Here is a 13169-nt window from a genome sequence, read left to right as displayed (position 1 = left end):
GACGCCAGACGGAAGAGCTGACGGCGGAAGAGCGAACGGTAAAGAACCGTGTAATGTATATGTCATAAAATTCGACCGATTGATTTCCGGGAAATTTGAATAATTACGAATAATGCGCTTTTGAACGAGACGGGCGTGTGCAGACGATAGTAGTTGAAGGTGGACTGTAGTTGTAGTTACACACCGAAAGCGGACGCAGACTCGTATCATCGTGATTGCCATTGTTTTGCTCGGTGGAGTGTTAAAATAATTATCATACGATCGTACTATGGCAATTTGTCGAAATCAGTCCGGCGGACGGTCGTCCACGGGTGGAGGCTGCTGCCGCGCGCGTTTGATTGTCCGATAATCGTTTCGACAAAGCCATCAATTTAACGGTTAACAGAGAGATGAGGACTACTACACACGACTGCAGCACATCGTGCCCGTACATTTCAATTACAGCTGCTGTAAACCCGGCGGCGGCAACTGTAATATATTATTGTACCTTTGCTACATATATATATATATATATAATATTATATATTATAGTGATTGTCTGAAACCAATTTTTTCTCTTTTTTTAACGATTCGCATCCATTATTGCGCTCGACGACGACGATTACGCGCGCGGTTCCATCAGTCATTAAAAAAAAAAAAAAACCCCGTCCGAAATCGTTTTTCGCCTAATGCGCCATCGCCCGCGATTTGCAAAAGGTAGTTTCCAATAATATTGTATAAAACGACCGATACGCCGTACCAGCACCAATGCTATCATGGTAGGAGGTATCTATAGTCACTATCTCTATTATACGCGTTTTTTTGTTGAAAATATCATACGAGAATCGCGGATGCGAAGTAGTTCAATATTATACATTTTATCATAACCTTTTGATGTTTCGAGAAATGCAATTTTCATTTCTCGAAACACACAAGTCAAACACATATACGCTATACCGTCGATTGCGTGCGCAGTGCACTTTATGCTCACGCAATTCCAGAAAATATAATTTCCGATGAGAAGAAAAGATCTTACATTGAATATTGGAATTCGATGAAAAAGTTAAAGTGTACTTTTAAATAAATGCATTTTTTTTAATTATTTGTATTTCACAATCTTTAACATATTATTACGGAAGTTGATTCTTGTGTCGAAAAACACTCATTATTTCAATAACTATTAACTTTTACTACACTCGGAATGAATGGTCAGACTGAAGTGCACAGGAATGATATCCTACTTTTTTGTCGTTTAAAAAATCTAGGAAAGTTGTCATTTTCAAAAAGATATTTTGGTGGTGGTTTGTCTTTTTTTTAAATTTTTAGCGATCTCGTGTCGAAATTAATTTTGATCAGTAACAAAGTAATCAGTACTTACGTATAATATCAGACTAATTTTCAGTTAGTACTAAACAATGATATGGGGATGAAAAGTAGTTGTGATTTTTTTCCCTTTGCTGTTGGTTGGATATAACCGGCGAGGAGGGAATAAGACAATGTTCCCCATGTTTTTGTTGTAGCCATTCGAAATTTATGTATAGATTCGTGATTTATTGTTAGGTTATTATTAATTAAAAATTAGGTATTTCGATTGTACTGTTTCGGGTTGCTTAATATGATTAATATGATTCTTCGCACTGTATTAACGATTCTTGAGGATGACAGATAAATAATAGTACTAAGAAAACGCCATACCCACTTGTGTTGTCTCTAAACATACAAAATAGAAAATTTGCGTTCAGCAGACCGAATTTTAAGACGTACAATTTAATATTAAAGTACAAAACCCTGCGATCGAAATTAAATGAAAGAACATTGTTTGTTTTCTCTCGTGGGTATTTTACGATATGTAATTTTTTTAACGAGTTATGAGCATGAATATCAGCTTATTGATGCGCATGATCATGACAATGTAAAATATTCTGTTAAAGTAAATAGACGTTGCTAGTTTTATAGTTATTATACTATCCTCGACTCAAGATCAACGTCCATCGAATGTAATGAAGTTGTCGAGTTTTATTCTATCTAAAGTCTAAACTGTATTGTGTTTACTAAATGTAAATTTGACATCACAGTAAAGTTTATTTAACTTTTCGCCAAGTTATTGAAAACCACGCAGTAACCAAATTTTAAGTGGTTTATATTATAGAGTATATAAACTATAAGTAGATGCATACTTGCCTATATATTAAATATTATGAATGAAGTTAATACACAGTAATAACACAAATATAATACAATAATATTATGTTTGTGTATGAACTACCATGATTGTTTTTGAATTTTTTTTTATAAAACGATAAACTAAAAACTATAATAACTTAATTAGCACATAATATTATATAAATATTTGTATTGGAATAATGATTTAAAAAACAATTAACAACAAAGTTTAATTGCATTGAAAAATGTGAATGTTCGTTTTAGTATTAAGTTTAATATTTTATAGTATTTGTAAACATTTCAATGAAAAAGAGAATAATTCATTTTATTTCCGATATGAAAATTAACTTTGTGAACGCCATAAAACGAACATTAACATTTTTATTTTTATGGATAGAGATTTGCCAATTTCGTACACAAGTTATGAGCTAAGCTTAACAACAGAAAATACTTTTCAATTTAGAAAGGCTTTTGTAGTTTTGTTAGTCTGCGTTTGGAGGTTTAATGTACTGCAACGAAAATCTCCCTATTCTCCTTTACCGATGTATAATGTACAATATACATAATACATATTAAATGTGTGCGCGGGAGTTGATTTATTTGGAGAATATATTATTATAAATAGACTTGCAAGGAATGTTTTCGTTAAATTTTTATTCTTCTTTATAATTTTTGTACTCTCCGAAAAAACTGTCTTCTAGACACACGACAAAATGTAAAATATTAATTATATATTATAATAGGTATATGATATAAATTATTTACAACCTAATTGTTTTCGTATCGTTTTATCTCAATATACTATGTGCATATATACACCACTCGGATCTTTGAGTTACAAGTTTTTTTTTTTATCACTATGTCTCTCTATAACAGTTTTTAAACATCGTTTTTATTAAGTAGTCCGAGAAAAATTACCTCTCGTTTATCCGGCAAAGTCATTAGTCCTTCCCAACAAACAAACATGGACTAAGTGAGGAGCCTTGGGTAAAAAAAATAAAAAGGTATGACCGAATTGTTTTTAAAATTATTATTGCTCTCTCCGGGGACCCAAACGCTAATTAAGAGTTTTTTTTAATTTTTTTTTTTAAGAAAACACTGGTAAAGCTGGAAAAACCCATTGCTGTGTGTACCTATATTACATTATATCTACCGGGTTTTAAATCGCACTCCGCGTGTATACGACTTATGAAGAAGTGTTGAAAGTTATTGCAAACAAGTCCGGGTAATTGCAATTTTATCGTTCTGCACTTTTTTTTTTCGTTCTTTTTTAATCCACTTACCCGCAAAGACTAATGTCATGAACTTAACATTCTTTACCAAACAACGCGTGTATAGACGAGCTTTACGATTGATCCATTTTCCCTCGGACACGGATAGGCCAGCGTAATTTATCGACGCTGTTGCATTTGTCATTTCGGACGGTCTACTTTTATTTTCCGCTCAAACTACCCGAAATCCAATCCAGCAATAGACTGATACGTTTTATGGTACATATACACTACGACTCACGCAAGTCCTAACCGACCTAACAAAACCACACGGGTTCGTGCAATACTATATTACCTATACATTTTTAATTTGATTTTAATACGGGAAAACGATTGAGTATCGAAGAAACAACTATGGGTAATAGGTTATATGTATTATGGTATTTTTTTTTTTCACAAATTGAGACATTTTGCGGACAACAGTGATGCCGTGGCAACCCGAGTTAGGCATGCCATTGTCACATTTCGTGCCTATACAGCCTATACATTATTGTAGATAAAAAATAACAAAATATTATCAAAAAAAAAATCAATTGTTGATTCCATCACAACGCTGAGAGTAGATTAATATTAGCTTGATACATTTTGAATTTTTACTGCACGCTGCGAGGCATATAATATTTTTCAGTTATAATTAAATTGGAATTTTCATTATTATTCAAGAATTCAATTTGCATACTATTTTAAATTTAAACTATTTATGGAACTTTTATAAATGAACATTTACATTTAAAATTTAACATAAAATGTGATACTTTGTAAGTCGTTTTTTTGAAAGTTATTTACTGAAAATGTCTGAAATTGATTATAAATCATAAAATATTAAATACCTTTCATATACAACAAAATGTTCGGTATTAAATACCTTTCTTATACAACAAAATGTTCGATATTATTATATATTATCGTAAACATTAGACATATTATTATATATGACTATAATATGAATATAAAATCAAAATAATGGAAAATTCCAATTTTTTATTTTACATGCATTTGTTTATTTTACCAAAAGTCAAAACTATTTAGCCAGAACTATTTATAAAAGTTCATGGTATCTGTAAATATATTTATTCACTCGCACAGTTGAATATTGCCTGCCATGTAAGTATAACATGCGCAAGGCTGTGCGAATACATACTAAATAATAATTATAATGACGTTATTTGTTTTCGTTTCAATTTGTTTTTATCTACGAAATTGAATTTTTTAGATTTTTTGAAAGATTTATTACTATTTTGGTATTTTTTTTTTTGTATCACTTGAACAATTATAAAAACGTATATTTTAGAGTAAATAAATGTCTACTATTTCATAGAAAATTAAATAAATCACTAGTATGGTGCAGCTTGTAACTGATGTTTAGTTACTGAGAAAACTACGGCACTTTCCACTTCGTAAAATATTATGATTTTATTAAATTATTCGAATGTTCAAATTTACACCCCGGCTTATCACGATGAAACGCATTTTTATTTTATATGAACCTATAACAGCCAATAGTTGTGTGCAAACGTGAGTTAAAAAACCATTCTTTGACTTATTAAAATCAATCTATATAGAATTAATATAGAAATGATTTATGACTTAAATTTGATATTTATGAAAACTGTACACTAGTACAGTTTATACACGATAGTAAAATAACTTAAGTATGTCTCAAATTATTGAAAAGTCTGACGAATTTCTTAAAAATAATAGACGGACACTTTAAATGATTTAAACTTATATTGGGTAAAATGACAAAACAGCCAACATTATGCAGTTTTCTCTGGCACCAGCTGAATGCTATGTGAAATACTTAAGTATCAAATATAATATCTTATTTCAATGCAAACGGTTATATAGTTAAAAAAACAAAACAAAAGTCACTTTCTCAAATAATTGTACTTAATGTTGACAATTTTTTAATACGTCAAGAAGACCGGCAAAAACAACAGCAGAGTCGAATGTCGTTCATTATATTTCATAAATTTATACACAACTATAATACATAACAAGTTTGGTACATAATAATATATTATTTACATTTCTAGAAGTTTTGTATGGTATAACAATATGATTTTATTTCAACATGCACAGCAACCGCGCATTATCATAATATTAGATTTTTATATTTAAAACACGTATAGACTTGAGGAAATTCGATGTTCTCAAGGTTGAATACGATGAGAATATATTTATTTGAAAATAAATCGACACTAACATTATAATAACAGTATAATGCATTTGTATTGCTTACCACGTTATCATAATATTTGTGTTTTTAAATATTTAGGGACCTTTTTTTTATAATATAATTATAGGTAGTATACCAATATATTAAAGATATTTTTCTCTGACCACTTAAATCGTCATGTGACTGACTATTGTGAAGTTTTATGCAATTTAAAATAATAATATTATAATCTATATTATGCGCGTCTCGTAAAATTTCACTGAGCGTAATGTACTACTACACGTAGAACAATATATTATTATTTTCGATGCGTAATGTAACAGACAATCCACACACAAAGTACTATGTGAAATATAGCAATCACTGTAAAATATAGTTAAGCTTATTTTTACTTACCGGCTAACGTGTGCAAAGACGATGCGATCAGTGTCTTCTGGTCCTTGTAGAAGTGACCACTGAACGAAAAAACACATCCCGCCAACATAAGACACAGGCTGATACTGACCAATGGAGTGCACCACCTGTAGAAAAATCGAGTTAAAAAATCATGCCAACCGACAAAATATACAAATATAAAAAAAATATTTACTAAAAACGCTTTCATGTACCTATATTATTAATTTTTTTTTCATTTATAAAAAATAGTATAATGTAATATGTTGACTGTTTCATATACAAATAAGCAAATTTGATATCAATAAATTATATACGATCGACATGAATAATACAATAAGAAGAAAATTAATTTACGGCACTTCAGATTTATTTTTAATATTTATAAAAATATAATTTTGGTAGTTCAAAAGTGATAAATTTACCAATACCCACCTAGTTTCATTTAAAAATAACCGGGAAAAAAAATGTTTTTAATTTTAATACCTAAGGCTTGAAACCGTAACACAACTCATAAGTTTTTCTTACTGTAATTAAAAAAAAAAATAAGTGTACAGCCACATGAATTTCTTATGAGGGTTTGGAGTTGAAATGTTGATGAAATTCGATATTTAAACGTAACACAACAATTTCTTTTAAAGGTTTTAAGTTTTAACATACCACGAATTACTAATAAAAAAATTAATTACCACCTAATCGTAATATAAATGAATTGTTATAAAATATATTTTTTAGCAAGGCGTTGGTCGAATATTTTTTCGATGTTTGTAGATTGATTTTTTTATTCGAGTAACTTTTTAATAAAAGAGTTTGTTGTGGATTTAGATATAGATTCCTTGGTGACGATAGGACACATTTTGGTTTGTTTCTAAAACTTTATTTCGATAATAATATAATGGCATGCATGAATTTTGGCTCAAATCTATAATACTATATTATAATATCCTGCATCCATAATTTGTTCAATACTATATTATACCTGTCAATCGCTCGACTGTCATTTATCAGTCTGCCAATACCAAATATTCCGTTTCAATACTAATGTTGATAATTGTTGACACACGAATACTCTTGTACCATATAACATCCAATGAAATATTAAAATAAAAATACACTGTCCCGTGTACTCGTCGTATATTGTTTTTATAGTAGGACCTAACGACCGAAGAGTTTTACACTGTTACCATTGAGTACCAACTCAATGCTATTACGTTCTGCTTTTTACCGGTCACCATAATATAAACCGCGTACCTAATCGTCCTAATCGATGAACGAAAACAACGATCACAATAAATGCTTGGTATTAAAAGTGTAGAATAAGTGTCATAACCGATGTCATTCGGTGCTTTGTTCGATTCGTATTTCATTTCGATATATTTTTCACGAAATTAAAATTCATCACGAATGTTTATGGGGTATTTTAAATTTGGCACCAAGTCAATTTATTAATATAATATATTATAGGAAATACCATAAATTGGCGTTTTAATGTTTTAAACGCCGGGTTGTTGAGCTTGTATCCAGCGATACTAGACCTTTGCAGACACAGAGGTGCACAGTGGTGGTGTGTTTATTTATCATTTGTTCGTTTTCTGTCGTTTATCCGAATTTTATATTTTGCACCCATATTATTGTGTAGGAAACTACCGATTTCGCCATTATATAAACGACGTATAGGTAGTATGGAACTCCCCGCCTTTCTGATAATAATTTTTAGACCATTGTGCGTGAGTTGTGCAGAAGAAACAATCGAAGCGTTCATCCAACGATGTATACTTATTTATATGTTTTTAATGTGTGTCTGTGCGTATTATATAGAAAATGAAGGAAAGTTTCATCAACACGGTCGATTTGGAACAATTATATACACGACAACAGTTTCAAAAATCGAATTTCGTCCTCCATTGTTTTCGGTGCCAGACACCAAGTATAGGTACCATAATATATATTTTTATTATATGACTGCAGATATATAGTTGATTTTTAATTTACTTTGATAATCTGAGCGTGGCGTGGTATTTCATTTTAAAAATTGACGTCGAATGGAAGTTGTGTCAAACCAAAATATACGCATTCATATTTCCAGACTGAATATTAAAACAATAAGTATATACCATTACGTAGAGTGATTAATTACAACCGTCGGTCGACGTAATTTTATTATTTAAAACTCGTGGAGCGACTGCAAGACCGAGTTAATTAACGATTTAATCGAAACTTCACATAATATAGACATTAAACGCATGCATTCTCTTAATACATTTAAAACATTTAATTGGAAACAATACGTCACGGTGAATTCGTAGACGTTTGTAATATATTAACGTACGGTATATGCATTTAGTGACTAAAATGCGCAACTGTTAAATTACGCGACTGATTAAGCAAAAAAAATTTATTTTATATATTTTAAATTATATTATGTAGGCACGCTATGCTTCAACGTATGTTATTAATACGTATTATTATTATTATTATTATTATTGTGGTGGTGTTTTTCAAACATTAATTTATTATATGGGTATATAAAAACAATTTTAATTTGTGTTTTGTTAATATATTAATAATGTTTCGTATATATAGTTTTATTAATATTCAATATATTATATAGGTCAGGTCTGAAGGAGTATACGAGAAACCATTTGCGTAGTTATAGTTGAAGAGGGCGATAGCCGATGGGCAGATATCCCCCACCCCTAGCGCCCCTTTTTTAAATATAATATTATAATATAATAATGTGTTCTAGTAGCCATTCCTATTCGTAAAGATATTTATGATATAGTTTGTGGTGGTCAAAACTCAAAAGCGTTAGAACTAAATGACTAAATCGGTCCAATATTCTAATGAAATAGTCTTAACATGCAGTACCTTATCTTACCAATCACCCAAAAACAAAATGGTTTTCCGCTTGTATAATAATAATATACACCACTTAGCATACGAGTTGTTTTTAAATACGTGATTGATCGGTGTGATCTCCGAGACAAAACAACCGTATAATGGCCATAAACTGACAATATTTGTGTATCAAAGTTATAAAATTGTATAGATTTTTATCAATCATCGTATGTACTTAGTCTAAAGAGAAAAAAAAGAAAAAAATACCATTGGTTCTATTTTAATAATAAAAAACGAAAATAAACAAGAATTAACAGAACACAAACAAACGAAAATGACGTAAGATCCAAAGCTACACTTTAACTATCAACAAATATTATCAGCGTAGTTAAAATTAGTTTTCCTTTTTTTGGGGTTTGAATGTTTATTTCCAAACAATTCAGTTAAGCGAGGACGATGAAACTTAATTTAAAACATTGATTGGACTTTTATATTTCGCTTGTAGAACTTGGAGTCGCAAACTTCACAGAACTGATAAAGTTCCAAAATCGAGTTTTCAAGCTCTCGCCGATTGTAATGCTAAAATATTTCTTAATATATTTAAAATTTAAAAAATATGATTAATAAATTGTCTGTCTCCAGAACCACACTTGAATATATATTTCCGACTCTAAAAAGAGATAGAGATATATTAAGAAATACCGTATTTTAAATAATAATAAAAATACTGCTTATATTTTATGCTTTGAGAATTGTGATTAAATGCTTGTCATTATAATATATTAATGATAGTAAACTATGATTTTTCATGTAACAAGATCGGTGGAACGGATTAGCTACATTCTCCCTAATTGATAAGTTATCAAAAAAAAAAAAACCCTTGAAAATTAGATCTTGTTTTGTCAATAATTTATTTTAAACAAATATTTTATTGTCAAATTATTTTATTCAAATGTTCAGCATAAATAAATAATTTGTGATAACCTAAAATTTTATTGAGTAGTTGACAGTGGTACTTAATTTACTTTAAAAACACAGATCTGTAAGTGTAAGGTATAGATTTGTTTGATAAATTATAATGTATAATCATTGAACATAATATACAATACAATATAATATTTAATTAATTATAAAGTAAAACAAGTCGTGAAGTCTTGCATATTTATTTAATCATAAATATTCAATTTTGATTCTAAATGTGTTCTGTGATAAATTCATTAAAAACTGGGAAATATTGTATAAAAAAAAAGTTTTAAAATTTTTTAAATAAAAGTTAAACGCCAATTATAGATTTTATACAGAGTTAAAATTTGACATTGGTTTTTATTTAATACCTACTATTAGTTATTACTATTTCGTCTAGCATAATAAGGCCAATATGGCAATATATTTCACTAGTAATTAAATTCTTTTAGGTATATATAATAAAAACAACACCCCTTGACCTACCTAGTGATAAATGTATAATGACACAATCGCATTGCCAACAAAGTATAACACACGCGCATTTGTAATTTACTCAAGTTTTTAATTTCCGTTTTTGTGAAAAAAAAAATTTAACTAATAAATGTTCTGCTACTTTGTATTATTGCATTAAATAGATTAAATTTAAATACACGTTATACATATATGACCTGTATTAAATAAAACAATTATAATAACTATACTCGACGTGCATATCGAAATGGTTTTTATAAAGGTTTATTATATTATATATTTAAATATTTTTGGTGCCTGCTACGTATAACATATGACAATTAATGGATTGCAATATGAAAATTAAATTGTTCACTAATGGAAAGTCAAGAGGCGAATTCAGAATTTTCACGCCCTTCTATTATTTTTTTGTCGTCGCCCACCATCCTTATAAATGTTAATTGTTAACAATAAAAAATTATTTTATATATGTTATATTTTAATTAAAGAGGAAAACAAATTCAACAAAGAAAATTAAACATATTTAATTATCAAGCAACATGATAGCGGGACAAGGCTTTTCAGTTTATTGTAAAAACGATCGGTGCATAATAAGAATAACCGTGAGAACAATAAAAAAGGTTTTCTAACAATATTACAATATTTATTACAAAAAATTATGAACGCAAATAAACCCATAAAAAGTGCATCCCCAGGGTCATTGCCTTGCGCTAGAATCCTTCTAAATACGTCTCTGCTCCCTTTTATGTACCATACGTATTACGTATACAGGGTGAATCTATAAGCACGATCAAAACATTATTATATGTTATGCTTGAATTATGCATTTATTCAAATTTTTGATTTGGAATTAACATTGTTTAGACATACTTACCTACTTTAAGTCTAAAATAATTTTTTCATCTTTTAAGGACTATTATGAGACGGTTTTTTTTTACATTTGTTATAACGGTCGTCTACTTGTGCAGTGGCTCCTCACTTTAAGAGGTACCTGAGATTGATATATAACCAATACTGATGTGTGAGAAAAAGTTTACTTTTGCATGTCACTCGGGAAATTAAAAAAAGTTGTTGGAACACATGTACATAACAACGATTATATAGTGCAATATTCGAAACTGTCGCTCTGACTTCGTTTCAAAGTTATACAGCCATTTTAAGTTGATAATTTATCAACTATCATGGTATAATCGCGTCAAATCGGTGCGTGGGACGTGCAAATAAGTGATAACACGATCGATTGTACAAAGCCGAGTTATAATACGCCGCCGTCGTCTGTCAGATAGTGTGCCATTCGTGTCGTGTTTTTCCGGCTCCGCGCATCGAGTTGGTTGGCCCAAAGTCTACCCGTTGGAAGAGGGAAGGAATGCGACCACTTCGGGGTCAGGGGTAGACGGACAACCAAAATCGGACAAATGTAGATAAATGGAACATCATAGTAAAGCCATAGAAAAAAAGTCACGCTGTATGACGATTTTTAGAATATTACATAAATATTAAGTACCTATTGCTGGATTACGGTCACTTCGTTTGTTGTATTTACATATTATAATGTGCTTAGGCTTGTAAAACCCAAATTAAACTTAATCGTCTGTTTAGTTTTAGTGGGTTTATTATATTATAAAATACAATTTTAAAAATGTATAATTTAAATATGGGAAGCTATTAAAAAATTACCTTACTCTTGTACCAAAAATATTATTATTTAACATTCCAGCGATAGATTGCGTACAAAAAAGACTTACGGCTATACAAGTACCTGCAACAACCGTAGTAGGTATACTTAACATCTATTGAACAAATTAACTGTATGCTTTTTTTATAATTAAATTGGAAAAACAAATTTAACAAACGAAAATAAGCTGTATTATATATATTTTAAATTTCAATAAGCAATCAACACGCAGGAAGCAGTATTTGACCGTAGTATTTAATCATTAATAAAAAATATCTTCATATAAAAAAGTTCCGCCTAAATACTTATCCATATATATCATATTATGGTATATAGAATAAATGTAGTGGCGTACGTAGTAGTAAGATACTAAAATAGGAGGGGAAGTGAGGCGAGTTAATGATCATAGGCTAAATATTACCTTATTTTCTTAGAATCCGTATGAAATTAATGAATATTGGTTAATTAAATAAATTGACGAATAACGCTCCTTGAAGAAATCGGCTAAATAGGGGTCTATTATTTCAAGCAGCCATGACGCCTGACCCTAAGTCTATTCACTCAGACGATATTCGGACTCTACCAGTCAGCTCGAGTCAATATCGCCGACGGCACGACCTCGTCTGGGTTACCTCAAGTGATTCACTCGGAAATATGCTTGTATTCTCGAGCAATCCATCGGCATACCAATGGTTTTCCAACGAAATTTCGTGAGTATACAGCGGATAATATATAGTTCGCCCTATGGGAACACCGCCAAATGGCCATCGCTATAATAATATAACGAACTAAGTGTTCTAGAATATTCGGTATTCGTATACGATTTCGTACCCCACAGTGTCCCTACATAGTTTTCACTCGACTTCATTTCTTCGAACCGCGTTTAATTATCCCGACGTAAATATGTTTCAACATGTAAACACTATTCAAACAACTTTGTCTCGGTAACTAAGTGCTCGGTAAAAGTGTAGCACTAAAATAATACGAGTGACAAAGTTTCCGAGACGGCCATACATTTTATTAAATTTCTCATAAGTGCATGCGACAGAGTGACTATCTATATCAGCGAACACTAATTAATATTTTAGGAGAGCCACATAAGAAATTCAGTAAGCTTTCGGGGGCAATCAAATTTAAGTGTAAGCACCTGTTCAACCAAAGAAACTAAATACCAAATCAAAAAATAAAATTATAAAAGTAGTAACGAAAACCCTAATTTAATTCACCATAAATA

General features: G+C 30.2%; 1 protein-coding gene across 1 annotated transcript in view; it reads right to left on the bottom strand.

Moving 5' to 3' along the window:
* LOC132945396 (uncharacterized) overlaps window positions 1-13169 on the bottom strand; it is a 197150-nt gene that overhangs the window by 28414 nt on the left and 155567 nt on the right. Inside the window, exon 4 of the mRNA XM_061015125.1 lies at window positions 5989-6113. Within this exon, the coding sequence (XP_060871108.1) occupies window positions 5989-6113 (125 nt within the window). The remainder of the gene's footprint in view (window positions 1-5988; window positions 6114-13169) is intronic.

The sequence above is a fragment of the Metopolophium dirhodum genome, chromosome 5, assembly GCF_019925205.1.
Source record: "Metopolophium dirhodum isolate CAU chromosome 5, ASM1992520v1, whole genome shotgun sequence".
Lineage (NCBI taxonomy): Eukaryota > Metazoa > Arthropoda > Insecta > Hemiptera > Aphididae > Metopolophium > Metopolophium dirhodum.
The sequence above is the reverse complement of the archived record's forward strand: the minus strand, read 5'-3'. Positions and strand labels throughout refer to the sequence as shown.